Here is a 22,284-nt window from a genome sequence, read left to right on the forward strand (position 1 = left end):
ATTGATTGCTCAGACGCGGAGTCATCAGAGTTAGCAAGGTGGCTGCACGACGTTCGCAGCACTGTTTCTTCATCTCATTTTCATTTCTTTACTTAGTACACTTGACTGTTTTGTTGTATTCAGACCTTGGTAGATGCTCATGACTAGTGACACCCCGATGTCGGGCTTGTGTAATTATTCCACATTGTTCTTTTAAATGTTTATTATGAGATTAATGGTTTATAAATGGTATGAAAACCACTTTTAAATGGTGAATGATTGATTTGGGAATTGTGTCGGCTGGCCTTGTCTTCATGAGAGGCGCCATCATGACCGGGTCCGGTTTGGGATCGTGACACAGTAGCAACAAGAGATGAATTTGCTATAGGACCCAAGCACTTAAATGGGACCCCAAAAGCAAGTACATCACTCTTCCTGAAAACAAGATCTGCATACACTGTGGTAAAACTGGTCACTATAAATCTGAATGTATTGCAAAAGAAAAGGCTAGTCAAAAGAATAAAAAATTTGTTCAAGAGAAAAATAGGCTGGCAGGATGGGTTAAAAAGAATCTGATTCACCTTTTTGCCTATAGAAAGGGACCCGAACTAGTTTGGGTTCCTAAGACTAACCCCTGATTTTTTTTTGCGGGTCCAAGTGAAGGGGAGCAGCCAAATATGGTACATGGATATTGGTTGCTCAAAGCATATGACAGGAAGCAAGAACCAGTTTCTTTCACTTGAGGACCTCAAATGAGCTAATATCTCCTTTAGAAATGGGAAGAAAGGTGAGAACATTAGGGTTGAAAAGGTAGGTAAGACTGATTCTCACTCTATTGAGAATGTCTACTTGATAGATGACCTAAAATACAGCCTAATAAGACAATCACAATTGTGTGAGAGAGGTAACTTGGTAGCATTCACCTCTACCAAATGTTTTGTGATTAATCTTACCACTGACAAGATTGTTTTGTAGGGAAAAAGAGTAAACAATATATATGTTGTAGATTTGTCCACACTTTCAGAAAATGAACTCACTTGCTTAAGTGTGTTGGACAATGATCCCCTCCTTTGGCACAAGAGACTTGGACATGCTAGTCTAAGTCAACTAAACAAACTAGTCTCCAAGGACTTGGTGATAGGACTGCCTAACTTTAAGTTGACAAAAGACAAAATTTGTGAGGCTTGTGCAAGGGGGAAGCAGGTAAGATCCTCTTTCAAAAGCAAGAAAATGGTAAGCACCACTAGAACAATGGAACTGGTCCATATGGATCTATGTGGTCTAATGAGAACATTAAGAAGAGGTGGTAAAAGATATGTGATGATGCTTGTTGATGATTACTCTAGGTTTGCTTGGACATTGTTTTTAACATCTAAAGATGAAGCATTTGACATGTTTACTTCTTTTGTTAGAAAAATTCAGAAACATCTAGGTAATCAACTTGCATCAATTAGGTCTGATCATGGAACTGAATTTGAAAATGCTAAGTTTGCTGAATTTTTGCATACTGCATCACAAATAGTTGCATAACTAGACCTCTTGTTAAGAAGATTATCTATGAGTCACTTAAAGGGAGAAAGCTAAATATATCTCATCTCAGGGCATTTAGATGCAAGTGCTTTGTGCACAATAATGACAAAGACTCTCTAGGTAAGTATGATCCCAGAAGTGATGAGGGAGTACTCTTGGGATATTCTTCACATAGTAAAGCGTATAATATATACAATAAAAGAACTATGTGTGTAGAAAAAAATGTATATGTTATTTTTTTTTAAAACACTAACATTATTTCTGAGAGGCAGAAACAAGATAATGAAGAGATTAGGCTGATAAGAAATTCAAATGGTGAAACTGCAGTCCAGCCTAAAGATGCATCACAGGAAGGAACAGGTGATGGAATAGGTCCTTCCACCTGGGGCAACATGACAAGGGGAACTTACTAGAGAGGAACTGATCCTCAAACCTTGAGGGAACCTGTCCATGAACCTATTCCTCAGTAACAAAACCAAGAAGGAACATCCAAAGAAATTGACACTCCTATTGCAACATCCACGAAATTAGATATAGATGAACCTGGTTCATCTGTTGATCAGAAGTTTTATAGGGGAATGATTGGTTCTCTTTTGTATCTTACTGCTAGCAGACCTGACATTATTTTCAGTGTAGGGCTTTGTACTCAATTTCAAGCAAATCCAAATGAATTCCACTTGACCGTTGTCAAGAGAATATTGAGATACTTGAAAGGCACCACTGACCTTTGCCGTTGGTATCCAAAAATGTAGTAATTTTAACCTAGTGGGATATGATGACGTTGATTATACAGATTTCCTTGTGGAGGGGAAGAGCACCTCAGGTATGGCACACTTCTTTGATTCATGTCTTGTGTCATGGGTTACTAAAAAGCAAAATTCAGTGGCCTTATCCACTGCTGAAGCTGAGTATGTTGTTGTTGCTTCCTGTTGTGCTCAATTGTTGTGGATCAAGCAGCAGTTGATAGATTTTGGAATTTATGTTGGTTGCATTCCTATTTTTTGTGATAAAACTAGTGCTATTAGTATAACAAATAAACCAGTTCATCATAAGAGAACTAAGCACATAGATGTTAGGCACCATTTTTTGAGGGACAACTATGAGAAAGGCTTGATCACTGTGGATTTTTGTGCTATTGACAAGCAAATTGCTGACATCTTCTCAAAAGCCTTAAGTAGACATCACTTTGATAGGAACATGTTGGAATTAGGGATGATTAAGATCGCCTAAAAGGAATAGTTCAAGGTTAAAAGAAAAAAAATGAAAAAGTGAAAAAAAAATTATTTGGTTAGAAAGTCTGTAAATTGTGTATAATTAGATTAAATCTTGCTCAGTCTCATACTTTCCATAGTATACTCTTGTGCCATGTATTAAAATGACTCATTATTCTCTAAATATATTTTCTCTATTCAGGAAAATTTGGACTTACACAAGAGAATTATCAGTGAAGAACCTGGTTCATCAAGATAACACGGTATGTTTTCTACACTCTGCATAATTTGAAATAACTATATTTGGATCATGAGCAGAGTCCTACCAAATACCAAAGTTCTTTTGAACTTATCCGTTACAGGTGAACCAGTTACGTTCAAGACTCCTGACTGTATTAAACTACCTAGATTCTTTTAAGTCTGCTACTCAGGGGGAAGAAAGTGGTTCTTCTGAAACTGAACAGGTATCTTCTGATTCTAAAGTTTCTCCTGAGACAATTTCTAAAGTTGCTGCAAATTTGGAAAATAGATTTGTAGGATTTATAGCAGGTGTTGAGACTACAAAATCTGAAGAAGTTGGTGGTAAAAAAGAAAAAAAAAGAGCAAGAGTGTTAGGAGTACTGTGAGGGGAAGTGGGACAAGAGTGGCTGATTCTTCACCCACTCCTGTGAGTTTAACCAAAGACGCAGGTGCAATGGTTGTTTGGGGAGATGAACCTGGTTCATCTGTAGAGGAAACCCTCGCAGACCTGCAAAAGAAAGTGACTGAAAGCTATAATCCAGCTTCTTGATCGAGTTATCAATGGCACCAAAACTCATACCATTCCCGATGGCTTCATTCTCACAGTTGTGCTTGCACATTTCAATGTACCTATGAAAAAGTGTGAGGTTAGTACAAGCATAGATCATTTTTGGGTTAATACTCTTCTTGCTTGCGATTATGAAGTCAATGTCACTCCTAAAGAACCTAGTTCATCCAAAAAGGTACCAGTGAATAGCAAGGTCAGAGCCTTGGTGCAAAAAAGTGGGTCTAAGGATGCTGAGATTGAAAGGTTGAAGAAGAGGTTGGTTGAGGTGGAGACTAACAGAGATGCTCTCAGAGCTGAGCTGTCAAGAGAAAAAGAGAAGAATGATGACATTCTTCAAGGTATGCTGAAACTACTCCAAGTTAAAAACCAAGCACCTAGTGTAGATTAACCAGTCACCCAGTTCGGGATTTTTTGTTTCTTTTGCTCATGTTTTCAGTATTTTTATTTCTTCTTATGTTTTGTGGTAGAATCTTATCAATCATCAATGAAATTCACTATCTTTTGCTCTATTTGTTTGTTTATATTTCTTTGATGGTTAAAATTCTTAGATTGATCTATGATGATTAATTCATGATTGCATATGAAGTAGCCCTAGTGGCCATTAGTAGGTTTTAAAACCTGGTTATCTCACATTTTATGCAACTTTTCGATGATGTCAAAAGGGGGAAAAAGGTTGTGCTTTACACTTTGAACAATGATGTTTATAACCTAATGTACCTGGTCCTTAATGATAAGTGAAAATTTCTAACTTTGCATTGATGTTGAGCTGAGTTCTGGCAGGGCCTAAGTGTATGAAAAGCACAGAGTTTGTCATCATCAAAAAGGGAGAATTTGTTGGCCCAAGTAAAGGTTAAGTTTTGAAGATTGACAAAGGGACTTAGACATGAACCAGGTCCATTCCTCAGGTGCACAAAAACGGGCAGATTCGAGCATGTGGGTTGCACGTGAAGGAGATGAGCTTAACTTGGTGTATTTAATATCTCCTTATCGAAAAGGTTGCATAATTGATAAGGAGAAAGACTCCTTAATCAAAGAGAACACTATCCAAGATAGGGAAAAAGTTAGAAGTTGAAATAAACTAGAACTCTTCCACCAAGGAAGAGTTGCATCAGAACTCTAGTTATTTCTTCATCTACTAACTCTATAAATTGCAGGATGTTCTCACATTACAAGTGTTGCACAAAAACGCGGAAATTAAACGTGAATTGAGAGCAAAATAGCAAGGCTTTTTGCAAGCAACTCGTGTGTGATCCAAGTGTACAAACTTGAAGCTACATGAACCAGATTGAAGAACCAGCTCCATAAAGAGTTCCAAGTGTCTATCTTTTATTCTAGTTCAAGTGTAGTAGGTGATTTTACATTGTACCTTTCAGCTTTTATAGAAGCAATTGTATTAGGTACCTAAAGTTTTCAAGTTAGAGTTAACTTGAAGTTGTCGCAACAGTTGAGGCTGTGTGCCACAACGGGATTAGAGTTAATCCTAGGTTTACAAAAAGTTTTTGTAAATGCAATTTTTGGCTCAGTGATTTTAGTGGAAGTTTGGGAAAATCCTATGGAGTAGTAGTTCATGGTTTTTTCACCTTTTGAGCCAAGTGTTTTTCACGTAAAATACTTGTGTTCTTTACTTTCTACATTTATTATTCCGTAACAGTAGCAGAAGGAACACATAGAAGAACTAGGTCCTTTCATAATCAGTTTAAGCGAAAAATTGGACACCACACAAATCATCCTCCCTCCTCTCTTGTGTGGTATTGATGTATAAAACATTAGTATCTATAGAGTAAGTTATTTTTTGCAATTGTACACTATTTTTATCTCTTCTTTTGATACAATGTCTATTTATTTCAATTTTGTATTTTTACCTTTTCAGGTAAAATCTGTAAAAAAAAATAATAATATATTTTTAGAGCACCATCATTTAGAACTATATAAAAAATTATAGCCAAAATAATTAATTTCGAACCATGTATTTTTATAAATTTTTAGATATCTTGACTATTTATTTCAATTGTATAAATCTTTATTTTCAGGTCAAATTCAAAAAAAGATTAACTAAAACTTTATTATTTTTAGCCAAATAAAAAAAATTAGCCTAAATAATGTAGTTTTATCCAAGTTTTACTATAAATTATATTCGAAAAAATTATCTAAAAAAGTAACATACTTAAAAAGGTAAAAATATATTTTGTTTTTCAAAAAAAATGCCACATATACAGAAAAATTCACGTCGCAGGCGAGTGCACTCACACAATTTGCCACATCAACATCCGGGGGGGGGGGGGGGTAAGAGTCCTAGTTGAGGGGGTAATTAAGACCATGAATAGTTTAAGGCCGTAACTAATAATCCGTAACAAGTTTAAGAGAGTGGTAGAGTATTTTGCCTTTAAAAAATAAAATAAAATTTTCATAATGAAAAACTATACATAAAAAGTACTAAGAAGTTACATCGGTTAATACGTTCAAATATTTAAAAAGTATTTAAAAATGTCATGGTCAAGAGTTATTGCTATATCTATATTTATATCTATGTCTATATCTATATTTATACTATATTAAAAGCACGACGGCCATTAGCGAAATACCGTTCGCCTTTTTTACCCTTTAGAAATAGACTTTATATTAGACAAAATTGTAATTTAATTATTTTTCTAAATTTTATGACTTTGATATCAGCTAAAATTTTGGTTATTAAATCTTTCATTATTTTAATCACATGGAAAATCCTAATATTTAGGACATTTAAAAAAAAAATATTTTTGAGAAATAGGAGTATTACGTAGGAGTATTGAGTTTCTTTTCCTTACAGCAAATTCAATGAAATGCTTGACATTTATTCTTATTATATAGTGCACTTAGAATTTTAAGGGAAGCTTCTGTATATTATTACTATTAAATAAAAGTGAGAGGTTTATATTTAATTAAATATTTTTTAAACTTAGTGAATGTATGTTTCAAATATTATAAAAAATGAATAAAGATAAAAATATTATTCGAGTTGGAAAGGAGTTCAAAAATTATAAAAGTACGAACCCCCAATGCGAAAAAAATAAAGTTATTTCTTTTTAATAGTTAGAACAAATAGTTAAGTCTTTGAATTAATTACTACCCCGACTTCAATTTATGTACAAAAAAAAATATTTTTCGAGATTCAAACTACCGAAATTTTAAAATATTTTTTCCATCATATTGGCGCGAGAAAAATTGCAACTTATAGTATTTCTTATATAGTTTTTGAATATTTAAATTTTAACTTTAAAATATCAATCTAATTCAATTTAGCTTTAAAGAATAGTCAAATTAACTCTTGAAAAGCGAAAAGATTCACATAAACTAGAAAGGAGAGAGTAGTGAGCACAATAATTCAATTTTATTATTTTTAAAATCATCATATAAGTAAGATTATTTTTAAAATTGATAAAATTCTTAAAATACATAATTTATTTCTATAAGAAGAACATTGATGGTGAAAAAATTATAAACAAATAGAGCAAAATTGATTATGTTATAGTTTTAACTTGTTATTTGTTTTCTGTATTGCATAACAAAAATAACAATAGTTTTCATAAGATGTTTGCATATGTCCTAAGAAATTACAATAACGCCTATATGAGAGAAAAAATTATTTCTTGAATTAACTAAATTAGATCAATATATATATTTCTAGGGGCTTCGATCTTTTTCGTTTTTTATTTAATAACCCAAATAAATTATCTAATATAGTTACCTAATATTTTTAAAATTATATACTTATGATATAGGATACACGCGCAAAGCGCGTACTATATATATATATATACTATATTAAAAGCACGAAGGTCCTTAGCGAAATGTCGTTCGTCTTTTTTACCCTTTAAAATTAGTGTTCATACTGGACAAAATAGTCATTTAATTTAATTTGTCATAACTTTCCTAGTGTGTGAACTTTCCTACGAAACTTTCCTTGTTTGTGTGAATTAGGCCAAATTTTATTAACTAAAAAAAAACCCTAAACTTAAAAGGAGATAAAATGTAAATGGAGTTTAACGAAAAGCTCTCCTAATGTGTATGAGTTAAATGAGAGTATTTCCTTGTGTATTTGTATGAATTTTTTCCCTAAATTGCGGAAAATAATTAATTAGGGGAATAATTTATGGATATAATAAATGAGCATTCCTATATAGTACAGAAGTAATTAGATGACTATTTCGAAATATTAGGAAAATAATTAAATGACTATTTTGTCTGGTGTGAACACTAATTTAAAAGGGTAAAAAAGACGAACGACATTTCGCTAAGGGCCTTCGTGCTTTTAATATAGTATAGATATAACGGTTCTAGGTTCTCTTTCTTTGAAAATATTTTTGTATTAGTGCTTGAATTTTGTGTGAATATATTTATATTATTAATGAATTTTGTGTGAATATATTTATAAACTTTATATTAGTAATTGATTTTTCATTCAAGTATTTGATTAGAACTTTGAACATATACCAAAGCAATTTGTATTATACCCGGTCTTTCACTTGTATACAATATTTATTGGTATCTGTTACATGAATAATGTATTATATAACCTATCATCTGGAAGTTTTCTTTCAACAATGGTTTTAGTTTAAAGTATAAGGTAATTGAATTTATATGCTCTTTATTTTACAAAATTTTGTTAACTTTTATATAATTCTTTGTTTCATACTTTGAATTTGGATTGGTTGATTTCATATCAGACATCTTACAAATTTTGGTTAATTTAATAGTCATTTAATTATTTTTTAATATTAAGAATAAACATCTAATTATTTTTTCTAATATTTTAGACTTTAGATTCAATTTATGTATTAAAATTCTTTCTTATTTGAACTACATAATCTAATATTTTTGTTTAAAAAGAAATAACACATGAAAATCACATTAGAAATTTCGCTCATTTTCAATTTCTTTTAGGTTTAGGATTCCTTCATTTTTCTAAAATAATCAATAAATGTTATGTGTTAGGTCAACTGAAATTCATGAATAAATAGTACGTTATCTTGCATAGATCAAGAGAGCACGTGCACGTCCATGAATGACAATTTTGACCCCATTTTTAAAAATATTGATATATGGTAAGTAGGATAAATAAGTAAATATTGGACGGAGTTTATAATTTACAGCTTTTGGCAAATTAACTTTTTAGCAATTTAATTTAATATTTTTAAAAATAAATTAATCAACAAAAAACTTTCATATTTATCTATTTCTTCTATTTATCTATAATTATATTATTTTAAAAACAACAAACCTATACATAATAAATTAATTAACTTTTTGCGCTTTGACAATATGCTCCATGTCAGACAAAATTGTAATTATGATTTATATAACTAATTAGATTTCTTCTTAAAAAGGTATTTTAATGCTAACTAATATGTAAGAACTTAAAGTCAACTAAAAATGGCTACTCCAAGTCTTGGTAAATTAGCAAAATCTTGGCATTGCTTGAATTTTTTAAATTAACAACTTTCCAAGAAGTTTGTATCATGTGAGAACCTTAAGTTGGCAAGTATTATTCATGAACGAACATTTTATTCTCCAATAAAACCGATTACAACATACATAATTACGTAATTACTCAATGATTGCTTGTTAAGATTTTAAGGTGGTGTTTCTTTAAAAACGAAAGGAAAGAATTCAAAAACCACAATCACTTAATTAGGCTGCATATATATGAATGAGTACGCTCACATAATATGAAAAATTATTGATGGAGAATATAGAGATGAAAATTTTCATAATAAAAAATCTAAGATTTAATATAGGAATTACCCCACCCCCACCCCCCGCAAAAAAATGTTTTTGGTAAATGATCTTTTTATTTCTTTTAAACCTCTTCACTATTTGCATATCACTGATATTTTTTTATTTTTATGTGACAATTTCTTGCCTTATAAATTAGGCATGTAGGATAAATATTTCTCAATTTTAGGAACATACACTTTTATTTAAAATAACTCAAATATAATTTTTAATATAATATTCATATGATTATTTTTTTTTTAAAATAACTCACTTAGATAGGATACACGCACAATACGCGTATCATAAGACTAGTTATTAAATAAAATGAAACAAAGGTAATAGTGTTATCTTTTGTCTTTGAGTATTGCAAACTTCTGTCACTATATATGCATTGGTTATTGAATTTCAGCAAACAACATAGAATAAAGAAAAAACTAATTTGAGTTTCGACAAACATTAAAGATCTAGGAAAAGCTAATCGAAATTGGACGTACTGCTGGACATTCGTAATCCTACTAGTCCCATTATTACATTAACTAGTTTTTAGGTACGCACTTTACGCGTGGATCTTGATCAATGAATATAAACTTTTTAAAAGCATAAAAATTATAAAAGAATATATTTGAGCTAAAAAAAATAAGAAAACAATTTAAGTCCTGAAAATGATAATTGTTGATGTTATTAAACTACTTAGCAAAGAAAGAAATCCTGCCTCATAAAAGTGCTCACAATGTTATTCAAATATTAGCTGTACGTTTGCACAAGAGACATAAGTACCAATAGAATATTATGGTATCATATTTTCCCTAATAACAAATGACCGGATATTTTTAAGTATAAGATTTATATAAGTAAACTCTTAATAATTTTAAAGTTTTTGGATTTTTTACATAGTTTAAATAAGAAAAATATAATAATATAGTTTTAAACTCCTAAACATAGATTTGTACAAAGTAAATTCTTAATGTTTTCAAAGTTGTAAATTATAGGACTTTCTACATAGTTCAAGTAAGAATAATTTAATACGTAAAATTTTAATTACTTTGAAACTCCTAAATATTAGAAAATTAATTAAATGAATATTCAATAAAGTATTTCTTATGGTAATTTACCCATATTTAAAGGGATTGTAGATTTTTTATTTATTTATAAATATCAAATTTGGATGAGATAAAAAGCGGCGAGTTTTAAGTTCTATTTTTTCATTCTACGTAAACATTGGTAAAGTAAAATTAAAACTATAGTACGTAGTGTATATCTTGTTAATGAAAGGAGAGGGGAGAAAAAACGTGGTAGAAGTATATTTAATTTTTTACTTTCTTTTTAATTTATATAAGGTAAAAGTATAATTGAATTTGAAGTCCTAAATATTAGGATTTCATATCTAGTTCAAATAAGGAAGAATTAGATACACAAAATATAATTAATTTTTAACTCCTAAATATTAGGAAAGCAATTTAAATGACTATTTTGTCAAATATAAAATCTATATCCATATTATATTAAAAGGAGAGTAGTGAAGCATGTGGTTAAGCCAAGTGACAAGCTAAAATGAAGCCACTTGGCAATTTTAAGACAACATTAATTATTAAAAATTATAAATAGAAATATAATTAATGGAAGTAGTTTAATGAGTCTTATATATATTCTAAATAGATCTTAGACAAATATAATCTATATATCTATAGTTATATGTATATTTGTATCTATATGTATATCTATATTTATATTTATATATTGATCCACTCATAGATTTTCTTCTATATTAGCTAGAAATATGGAAGTAAAAAATTAATTAAACATTAAAAAACTATAATAAAAAAAATAAAAAATATAAAAATACGTAAATTGAGATAATCTATGACTATTTATATTTTGGAGTCTGTTAAAATATAAAATAAAATTAAAATTTATTTATGATATTAAAATTTATTTAGTATAAAAATTAAATAAATTCAAGCAGCAAAATAAGATCTTACTCAATCTATCTATATTATATTAAAAGGAGAGTAATGAAGCATGAGGTTAAGCCAAGTGGCGTATTGAGAAAAAGCCACTTGGCACTTTTATGAAATCTATTTGTTGGATTCTATTTGTATAACATTGAAAAAAATATTATTTGATATTCTTTTGTGTCTAATTATTAATTGGATAAAAAATTTGTTGGGAAAGAAAGATGAAATCGAGCTATCCGTGAACATATATTACCATATCTATATTATATTATATATAAGTTCATGGTTTTCGTCAAAAAATTATTATTTGATGTTCTTTTGTATCTAATTAATAATTACTTTTTTTTGGTGGGAATGAAATATGAAATAGAGTTGTCCGTGAACATATATAATTATATTTGGAGTAATTGTGACGACCCAAAGGGTCATCACCGTAGTTCTTCCTTGTTCCACGCTTCCGAGGCCTTGAAAACCTCGCTTTTAGTTGCCTCGATTTGCGTGCGTAGTTTGGGCACGTAGCCAGAAAGTTTTTATGTTAGAATATGTGAATTATGTGAAAAATTTGATGGATTTTGATATTAACATGCATAATATTGACTTCGGTCAACATTTTGGGTAAGTGGACCCGGACCTGTGATTCGACGGTCCCGGAGGGTCCGTAGAAAAATATGGGACTTGGGCGTGTGCTCGGAATTAAATTTCGAGGTCCCAAGCCCGAGAAATGAAAATTTGTGTGAAATTGTTTTTTGAAATTAATTAAGGAAAATGAAGAAGGAAATTGATCAGAAAACTATGATATCGGGCTCGTATTTTGGTTCCGACACCCGGTACGAGTCTTACATATGTCTTAAGCACTATCTGTAAAGTTTGGTTAAAAACGGACGTCATATGACGTGTTTCGGACCTAAAATGGGGAATTGGAGTTTTATGAAAGTTGAAAGAAAATCATGTGTTTTGAGGCTTGATTCTATGTATATGATGTTATTTTAGCGATTTGATCGCACAAATGAGACCGTAAGATATTTTTAAGATCATATGTATGTTTGGTTTGGAGCCCCGAGGGCTCGGGTGAATTTTGAGTGGAGCCCGAGAGGTCTTAGACTTAAAAAAATGCAGGTTCAGGTGTTGCAGGCCCAGCGCGGCCGCGACTGTTTCCGCGCGGTCAGCGCTGGCAGCCACGCGTCCGCAGTGCTTTTCTGTGCGGTCCGCGTGGTGGGGGTTCAGAGGGTCGGTAGCCAAGTCGACCAGCACGGCCGCGCACCAAATCAGTGCGGTCCGCGCTGGGTGGGTTTAGAGAGCCCACTTCTTCCCTCCCTCGGCGCGGCCGCGGTGCATTTCCGTGCGGTCCGCGCTGGCAGCCACGCGGCAACGGTGCATTTCTGCGCGGTCCGCGCCAGCCCCCAGCATATATATAAATTCGGGATTTTCAGTAATTTTATCCACTTTTCAAAACCCAAAACCTAAGAGGCGATTTTCCAAACAACTTTTCTTCTCCAAAACGATTGGTAAGTGATTTCTAACTTAATTTCTTTATTCCTTGACATCTTTTAACATGATTTCAAATTCAAATCAAAGATTTTCATGGGGGAAATTGGGTGTTTTGGGTAGAACCTAAGTTTTCTACAAATTGAGAAGTTGGACCTCAATTTGAGGTCCGATTTCAAAACAAATCATATATTTGGATTCGTGGGAGAATGGGTAACCGGGTTTTGGTCCGAACCTCGAGTTTCGACCACGTGGGTCCGGGGGTATTTTTGACCATTTTGGGAAAAACTTTGTAAAATTTATTTTTCATGCATGGGGAGTGATTCATTTAGTAATTATTAATGTGATTAAGTAACTTATGACTAGATTCGAGCGGATTGGTGGTAGAATCAAGAGGTAAAGCTATACTAGAAGCGTGAGTTGAGTCTGGAGCATTCGAGGTAAGTGTTTGTTCTAACTTTGGCTTGAGGGAATATGATTAGGATGTTATTTGCTACTTGTTAATGTGGAGTACGGTGTATAGGCATGGTGAGAGTTATCTATGCACCGGAGTCTAGCATGACCGTGAGTCTTAATTGCTTTTAATTCGAATAACGTGACACAATTTCCTTCTTTATTTGATGAGTTTCATATAATGTGAACGGTTGAGGTAAAATTGTGATTGGTGTACTTTTGGAGCGTTAGCTCGAACATGAATGTGCTAGTTGGGGAAGAAGGGATTTAAAAAGAGAATGTGCTGTGATTACTCCCTTGCCGGGATGTGTAGACCGATATACATACTCTCCCTTGTCGGGATATTTTGGGCTGTTAGTTGTACCCTTGCCGGGTTGGAGTGATATGTTGTTGATTTTCCCTAATGGGACTCTCCTTACAAAATCAGATGTTTCGAATTATATTATGGGATCGTGTGGCACGCCGTCCACTTATATATGATATTATGGGATCGTGTGGCACGCCTTCCACTTATATATGATATTATGGGATCGTGTGACACACTGTCCACTTATATATGCTATTATGGGATTGTGTGGCACGCCGTCCACTTATATATGATGTTATGGGATCGTGTGGCACGCCGTCCACTTATATATGATATTATGGGATCGTGTGGCACGCCGTCCACTATATATATAAATATACATCATGGGAACCGGAGTTTCTTCTGGTTATTTCCGATATTTCAGTTTTATCTGTTACTCCCCGGTAGCATGTCCCCTCCTAGATTTACTTTGTATTATCTTGTTATTGTTTTCTTGCACTTGTATATATATTTGTACAGGTTAATTGTGGTAGGTCCTGTCTAGCCTTGTCACTACTTCACCGGGGTTAGGCCAGACACTTACCAGCACATGGGGTCGGTTGTGCTGATGCTACACTCTGTGTATTTTTGTGCACAGATCAGGGAGCAGCTTACGGACCACAGCAGTAGGACTTCTGGGAGCTATCTTCAGTCCAGGGACTCTCGAGGTAGCCTAGCTGGCGTTCGCAGGCCGAAGTCCCTTTCCATGTTTTTCGTTTGTTCATCTTGTATCAGACAAACATGATGTATTTCCTTTCAGACATTGTTTGTAGTATTTTGTAGTAGTCCGTGAGCTAGTGACACCAGACCTTGGGTAGTGATGTGTATTAAACTTCCGCACTTTTGATTTTCAGTTGCTTTAGATTTAAAGTCTTCCGCTTAAATTTTGTCTCGTTCATTATATTGTTTGAAAGAAATCAGGAAAGGTGTTTTAAATATTTGGCTTGCCTAGCTCCGATAGTGGGCGCCATCACGACACCCGATAGTGGAAAATTCGGGTTGTGTCAGTAATATTACATATGACAAATATTCTGTTGAAATATGAAATTAATGCTTTGAGTTAATATGGGTAAGAAAAAAAGATATGAAATATTCTGGTGACATAAAAATGGAAAGAAAAATTCTTTCCAAAACCTGTTATGGACCAAAGTCCAAAAATAAGTAAAAGAAAAGATCATTGTGACATGACAATATATGATTACTCACACCTGCCATACAAAATTACAGGATCATCGATTTGTAATACTATTAAGGATTTCTTTTATGATAAGCATCATTTTTCGAGAAAGAATCAACTAAAATTTTATTTTATATTTTACACATTAATTTTAAGTTGAAATAATAACTCTATATTTAGTATAAACTTTGTATCTAACCTTATTTGCAAACAATATACATTAATATAGGTATCATATACATTACTATAAGTATCTTTAATTAAATTTTGTGTATAATTCAGTTATGGTACATATTCTTTTTTAAGAAAGAATTAATTAAATAAATGTTTTGTCTTACATCTATATTATAATAAAGAAAATAGACTGAAAATTTTAAGAAAGAATTAATTAAACTAAAATGTTCTCTTTTTATTGACCAAAGTAGAATCTATTGGTCGTACACAAAAAAAAACGCAATTTTCATTAAGCAGACCAATATACTATAATTATAGGTATCTTTAATGAAATTTTGTATATAATTCAGTTATGGTATCCTTTTTTTTTAGAAAGAATCAATTACAATTTCGTTTTGTATCTTACACATTAATTTTAAGTTGATAATAATTCTATATATAGTACAAGCTTTGTATTTGACCTTATTTACGAACAATATATATTATTATAGATATCTTTAATTAAATTTTGTGTATAATTCAATTATTGTCGGTATTCTTTTTTAAGAAAGAAATAATTAAATAAACGTTTTGTATCTTACATCTATATTATATTAAAGGAAATAATATTGAAAAATAAACAATAGGACAAAGGAAAAAGACAAGAAAAATTAAGGCTTGGTGGTTAACAAATTTTAATTAACCACAAAAAAACGTTGAAAATTAAAATAAGCCAAAAGCTAAAAAATGAAGATCTGTATCATTTTTTGCGCACTCACTCATACAAATTGATTTACACATACCTTTTTAAATATTAGGATTTCATATACTTAAAAATTGATTTATTAGATTGTCTTTCCTTAGAAATTTTTATTTAAACAACTTTTTCTTGTGTTTGACTTCTCTATATTACTTAGGGTTTAGCTTTCACACAAACTTCTACAAAGTATAGCTCTAAACTATAACTATATCAGCGAAATATTAATGTCCAAAATGAGTTGGAATTTGAAGGGTCGTGTTGTTAGATTATGGCACATTCTAGACCGCGAGAAACCAGAAAATTCTAATTTAATTTAATTAATTATTCAAGATGAAAAGGTGCATACTCTTTTACATGTTATATTTTTCGAGTTGTGATGTATTTTCTTCAACTTATGCGCCTTACTAACTTAAATTTCTTTTTCAATTTTTTTATTTTAGGGAGATCGAATTCATGCAACTATTGGGATTTTCGTACTTTCAATACAAGCATTAGGAAATGTAAGGTGTCTTATGCATAATTAGGTTTTCAATTTTCCAAAATGTTAGTGACAGGGGTTCACCAGAAATTCTTGAGTTTTTACCCATATTTTTTTGTAGTGATAAACCTCAATACAGAGGACAACTTCTGAAAAATGCACTGCAATATGTCATGAGCATTTGCTACAAAAATATTCCCTTAGGCATGTGCTACATATCAAGCAAATTGTATAGCATCATTATTTTTTGTGGAACATTCATATCAAACAAATTGTATAGTGTCATTATTTTTTATGGAACATTTATTAGGAAATAGAATGAAAGTTTTACTGGAGTCTTAAAATATTTTTAATGTTTGGTTGTAAAGATGGAATTAACACTAACATATTAAACTTTATGGTGTAGATCGTTCTTTTTAATTATCCGTGCATTGCGCGGGTACTAATACTAGTTATATTAAAAGGAGAGTAGTGAAACATGAGGTTAAGCCAAGTGGCTTATTGAGAAAATGTCACTTGGCACTTTTAAGACAAAATCTAATATAGATTGACAAGATTAGGATAAAGATAATATGAAATATGGTATATTTAGGAACATATGTTGAGTAGAAGAATACCAAATTTGTAAATTGTTCAAGAAAGTTTTATGTAATAAATATTTTTATTTAAGGAAGATTATTTCTTTAATTTTGGTCAAAATGAAAAACGAAAGGATTGAATTTGGATTGATTTTCCTTTTGATACATTTCCAACTAAAATTTAGATGATATTATCATTTTAATTTAGGTACGTATTAACAAAATATTTAGTTTGACAAATATGATATGAAATGTCATAATTAATTCTCCTAAATTGTGGTTAAGTCAAATATATATATATATATATAAAGTTTGCATTGTGGTTAAGTCACGGAGCAAACTACTATAAAGTTACTTGGCAATTTAGGACAATAGTTATAATAAAATATAAATTAAATTTAAGGGTAAATTTATTTTTTGAATTTAAATGAAAAGATATTAAATAAGATTCGTTTGAATCTGAATGGAAAGAAAGTTAATATTTTTCTCAGATACAACCTACTATCTTATCTTTACTGATAAGATTTTAAAAAGGATAAAAATAATAACTACATAGTAAGAATAAGAATAATCTATATCTATTCTGTTAATTTATTTTCTTAAACCAAAACAACTCAATTCTTTTTTAAGCTTTTGAATTGAAAAACATATAAATCGGATCATATCCAAGTTTTTGAATATGAAAAAACTCCAAAGATGAAAAAATATGAGCTGATACTCTTCTATTTTTTTAATCTATTATTGACTTAAATACTAAATAGAATAACTTTATGAAATTTATAGTAGGAAAAATAATAAAGGAAGAGTGGGTGGAGATAGCGTGTGAAAATTTATAATTTACAATTACATAATAAATAAAATAAAAATAATAAATAATATTATTAATAAATTTAAATATTAATCTAAGTAGTAGAATAAAAGTTAACAAAAAAATTTACTATAATAAAAAAAAAAGTAAATTCATCTATAATATATTATAATCTATCTATTTATCTATATTACATTAAAAGGAGAGAAATATGCATCTATATCTTCTATATTATCTTCTATATTTGATTAGTACTGATATTATTTCAATTATAGGTGAAATTCTAAATGAGACAAATTAATTAAAACATCATATAAAAATGTACAAAGTAAAGGATTGAGATAATTTGTTGATATTTATAATATTTATTAGTTTATAATAACTTTAGACTTTTGAAGATGAACGTAACAATGGAATAAAAGTTTCGAGAAATCATTTTGGGAATAAGAAAATAGAAATTTATGTTATATTAAAAGGAGAGCAATTGAGATTAAGTCACGTGACAAGCTAATGAAATGTAATGAGATAATATTAAGTATAGTAGATTATGTAATAAAAAAAATGATGAACTAAAAGTAATTCGATGACTATGAATCCTTTTATAACTTTATAAGATTCTTTTATTAGGTATGTTTCCTTGGGTAACAAGAAGGTAATTAGAATTTGATTCAAGTATATGATATAATGTGCTCAAACAAGTTAGATCACATGACATAATTTACATTCTTTAATATTATCCGCACATTGCACGGGTACTAATACTAATTAACTTTTAAAAGGTAAAAAAATACTTTTAATATAGTATAGATATATGACATTTCCTTATTTATTGTCCTTAGGAACCTATTGAGAGTTTTGGCGTTTACCAAACCTTAGACTTGGTAAAGCTCTCCTTTGGACTTTGGTGCGCCAACTCTTTTCTCCTACATTTCCTTCTCCTATACTAGTAGTTTCTGCACACCTTTTCTTTCTCTCAACTTTGCCTGCAGATTTTGAATTGGGATATGTTTGATTATCATCCATACCGGCCTACTGCTCAGGTAATTTTCTTCTCATGTAGATATCACTGGATACTATTTTATATTGTGCTTTGAACAACTCGATTCTGATTCATTCTTAGAACTGTGTGTTTTCAACTTAGTGTTTCATTTTGATCGAATTTGATGTACATATCTCATCCTGAATTCATGTATGCAAATTGATATTGCAATGTCTGTGGACTACTAAACATTTCATCATTTCATGAATTTACTCCTTGTTAGAGTTCTTTGATACATTGAATGATGGAGTAATTAAACACATTAAAAGTCGGTCTCACAAATATTGAGACAATTAATTTCCAATAAAGTGCGTGTGTTTTTGCTTTCTGTTCATGACACATTGTTCTATCCAACGCCAGAAAAGAAGGGGAATTTCTTGTTTTGATGGCTTCTGAAAGGGAGATATTCAGCCTATCGGGTCCATTATACCTCAGTGCTATTGATTGGTAAGGGCATCTCCTTATAATCTCCATTTCTGGCTGTTGATTAAGTTGTCAAAGAAGAACTAGCTTGGCATCACTTTGAGATGGTTAGAGATGTTAATTTGATTTCCCTTTCAAATAAAAGGAAAATATGAACTACAATTCCTCGTATTTATAACAGACCTATGAAATCGGTATCTTTGCTACAACTTTTAAAGGATGGTCGCATTAGACATTGACACAAATTAAAATCTGTAATCTTTAGTTAAAGTTACATGTAGTTGACTTTAAAATTTGAGTCAAGTTTTCATCATTTACAGGAGAAATACAGATCATAGGAGGAGTGTAGCAGCCAGCTTAGTGCAGAGTGTGTACGTTCTTGAACGTGACCGCCAGCAAAATCGTCTAGGTCCTAAAGCCCTGGCTCCGCCCTGGTGGGAATTCTTCCATTTTCGTTTAATCCAAGTCTTGGTGGACAATGAAGATCAATCTTACTTCGGCGCCATTTTCGAATACAAATATCCAAATTCTCATTTCAACTACTCTTATTACTCAACCCACGGTCAGAATCAAAATCCACCAAAGTATGTGATCGCCTTTCGAGGCACAATTGCCAAAAAAGATAGCAGATCACAAGACTACAAGTTGGATTTTAAAGTCATTCGCAATAATCTTCACAATAGCTCTCGCTTCCATATTGCACTTCAAACTGTACAAAGCATTGTTCAAAATTACGGGGCCTCAGATATTTGGCTGGCGGGTCATTCATTGGGTTCTGCAATTGCATTAACAATTGGAAGGGATATGGTACTTAAAATGGGGAGTCATCTCGAAACATATTTGTTTAATCCACCATTTGCATCTCTTCCTATAGAGAAAATCAAGAACGAGAAATTGAAGCATGGAATCCGCTTTGCTCATAGTGTTGTCAAAGCTGGACTTGTTGCTGCCGTCAAAAGTCACAGGCCAGATTCTCCACATAAAAGTGATCAATTTACTGTATTATCTGCATGGGTTCCTTACTTATTTGTGAATCCATCAGATCCTATTTGCTCAGAATATGTTGGATATTTCGAACATCGGGAAAAGATGGGTGCGATTGGCGCTGGGGAAATCGAACGAATTGCCACGCAGAATTCAATAAGAAGTATTATTTCGACTGCTATAGGAAAAGAGTCAGAACCGTCGCACCTACTTCCTTCGGCTTTTGTTACTGTTAATTTGAGTCCTCCTCCAGATTTCAAACGAGCTCATGGAATCTACCAATGGTGGAAACCTGATTTACAGTGCAATTGTAAGCTTTACCAGTTTCGATAAGATTTGATATTAATTGTTTGTGAATTTTTAAAAGCTGTGGCTTATGCGGCACAAAGTGTACAAAGCTGGGGTGCTAGATGGACAATTTGATTAATTACAGGGATCAAGAATATTTTTTGTCATGGGATGAATCTGAATTTGTTTTATTTGCAGTTAGATTGTGTTCTGTTCCGTATTGAGATTACCCATTAAAACATTAAAAGAAGAAAAATACACATCTATTTATTCATTTAGAATTTAAATAAATACCCTTTTTGACATTTTGGTGTACTTGGGTTAAGTACTTAAGGGCTATGTTGTATTGTGCTGAATGTTGGCTAGTCAAGAAATCACATGTCCAAAAGATGAGAGCAACATAAATGAGGATGTTGAGAAGAATGTGTGGGCGTACCGGGAAAGATAAGATTATGAATGAAGTTATTAGGGACAAAATGGGAGTGACCCTTTGGAAGACAAATTGCGGGAATCGAGGCTGAGATGGTTCGGACACGTGATGAGGAGAGACATCGATGCCCCAGTTAGGAGGTGTGAGAGGTTGATCATGACGGGTTTGAGGAACGGTAGAGGTAGGCCAAAGAAGTATTGGGGGGAGGTAATTAGGGAGGACATGACATTGCTTCAGCTTACCGAGGACATGACCCTTGATAGAAAGGTATGGAGGTCAAGAATTAGGATTGTAGGTTGATAGGTAGTTGAGAGTTTCTCCTAATCGTATCAGTAATATTAGTATTATTCTTATAATTTCGTGTTCCTAGATCTTTGTTATCCCATATTGTGTCATTCTTAGCAGTTTTATTAGTAGTATTCTCGTACTTCTTACTTTTAGATCTTTGTTATTACATATAGTGTCTTTATTTTTTCCTGTGTTGTTATTGTTGTTGCTTCCTGTTTGTGTTTCTTAAGACAAGTCTATTGGAAACAACCTCTCTACCCTCACAAGGTGGGGGAAAGGCATGCGTATACCCTACTCTTCTCAGACCCGCTTGTGAAATTAGAATAGATTTTTGTTGTTGTTGTTTTTGGGTTAAGTACTTGTCGTTATTTGTAAAATTTTAGTTTAATCTGGTGCAATGCTTGATTCAAACTAGCTATAATTTTGGTAACGATCCTTATAACATTAGTGACTATTTTATTTTATTTTTACTAGAAAAAAATTATTATTGGCATAAGTTTGCTATAAACACAAATGAATACGATCAATAATGAGAAAATAAATTTTCAATGGATTAGGATGCGAGTACTAGTCATGTTAATTAGTTCGTGTGAAGAAAGAATAATTGGAAAGTTGGAGTCTTCTTAGTGAAAGAAGCTCCATCTTCTATCTAAAAAATTCCTAAACTACCTTACCCAATTTCACTAGCTATATCTAATCCAAATATGGATACTGATATGGAGATGGCTTTAATTCCTCCTAAATCACCTGACATTAGCATAGATTATACCTCCAAAACTTATGCAAATCAACAAGCCTCATTTAAAGATAAATTAATTGGGAGAGAGGAAGGGACGGACATCATAATTGAAACAACCGTTCCACTATCCAATGACATTCATACTTCCTCCTCACCAAGACATGCAAATTATAATCCATCAGGGAAAAGAAAAATTTCCATCTCTCAAGAAGATCGAAATTGTATGTATATGCCTTGAAAATACTCCATAATCATAAAATTACAAGGAAAAAGAACTCTTCACCAAATCCTTAGAAAAAAAGTTCAGGAATTATGGAAAGTGAATGAAAACTTTCCTCTAATTGACCTAGGATCAGATTACTATATTGCAAAATTTCAAAAGCAAGAGAGCATGAATTCAATTCTTCAAAACGGACCATGGTTCATCTTTGGTCATTTCCTCTCATGCCAAAGGTGAGAACCAAACTTTGTAGTTTCTGATGCTAAACAAATATGTACTGCTGTTTGGAACCGTCTTCCAAATTTACCTACTGAGTTTTATGACAAGATTATTCTTCAAAAGATTGGAAATTCTATTGGGAGACTCCTAAAAGTTGATGCGTGTACATCATCTACCTT

The 22,284-nt window shown here is 31.7% G+C and overlaps 1 protein-coding gene across 1 annotated transcript; it reads left to right on the forward strand.

Annotated features, from left to right (window-relative positions):
* Window positions 1–18,347: 18,347 nt before the first annotated feature.
* LOC104215884 (GDSL esterase/lipase At4g10955-like) lies at window positions 18,348–20,446 on the forward strand. Its single transcript, XM_009765816.2, has 3 exons — window positions 18,348–18,515; window positions 18,875–18,961; window positions 19,258–20,446. The coding sequence occupies exons 2-3, from the start codon at window positions 18,900–18,902 to the stop codon at window positions 20,252–20,254; spliced, it is 1,059 nt and encodes a 352-aa protein (XP_009764118.1). The 5' UTR covers window positions 18,348–18,515; window positions 18,875–18,899; the 3' UTR covers window positions 20,255–20,446.
* The last annotated feature ends 1,838 nt before the right edge of the window (window positions 20,447–22,284 follow it).

The sequence above is a fragment of the Nicotiana sylvestris genome, chromosome 3 (assembly GCF_000393655.2).
Source record: "Nicotiana sylvestris chromosome 3, ASM39365v2, whole genome shotgun sequence".
NCBI lineage: Eukaryota > Viridiplantae > Streptophyta > Magnoliopsida > Solanales > Solanaceae > Nicotiana > Nicotiana sylvestris.

Coding starts and splice junctions, on each gene's coding strand:
- LOC104215884 (XM_009765816.2), top strand. CDS start 18,900: ATGGCTTCTGAAAGGGAGATATTCAGCCTATCGGGTCCATTATACCTC. Junction 18,962..19,257: donor TACCTCAGTGCTATTGATTG/GTAAGGGCATCT, acceptor CATCATTTACAG/GAGAAATACAGATCATAGGA.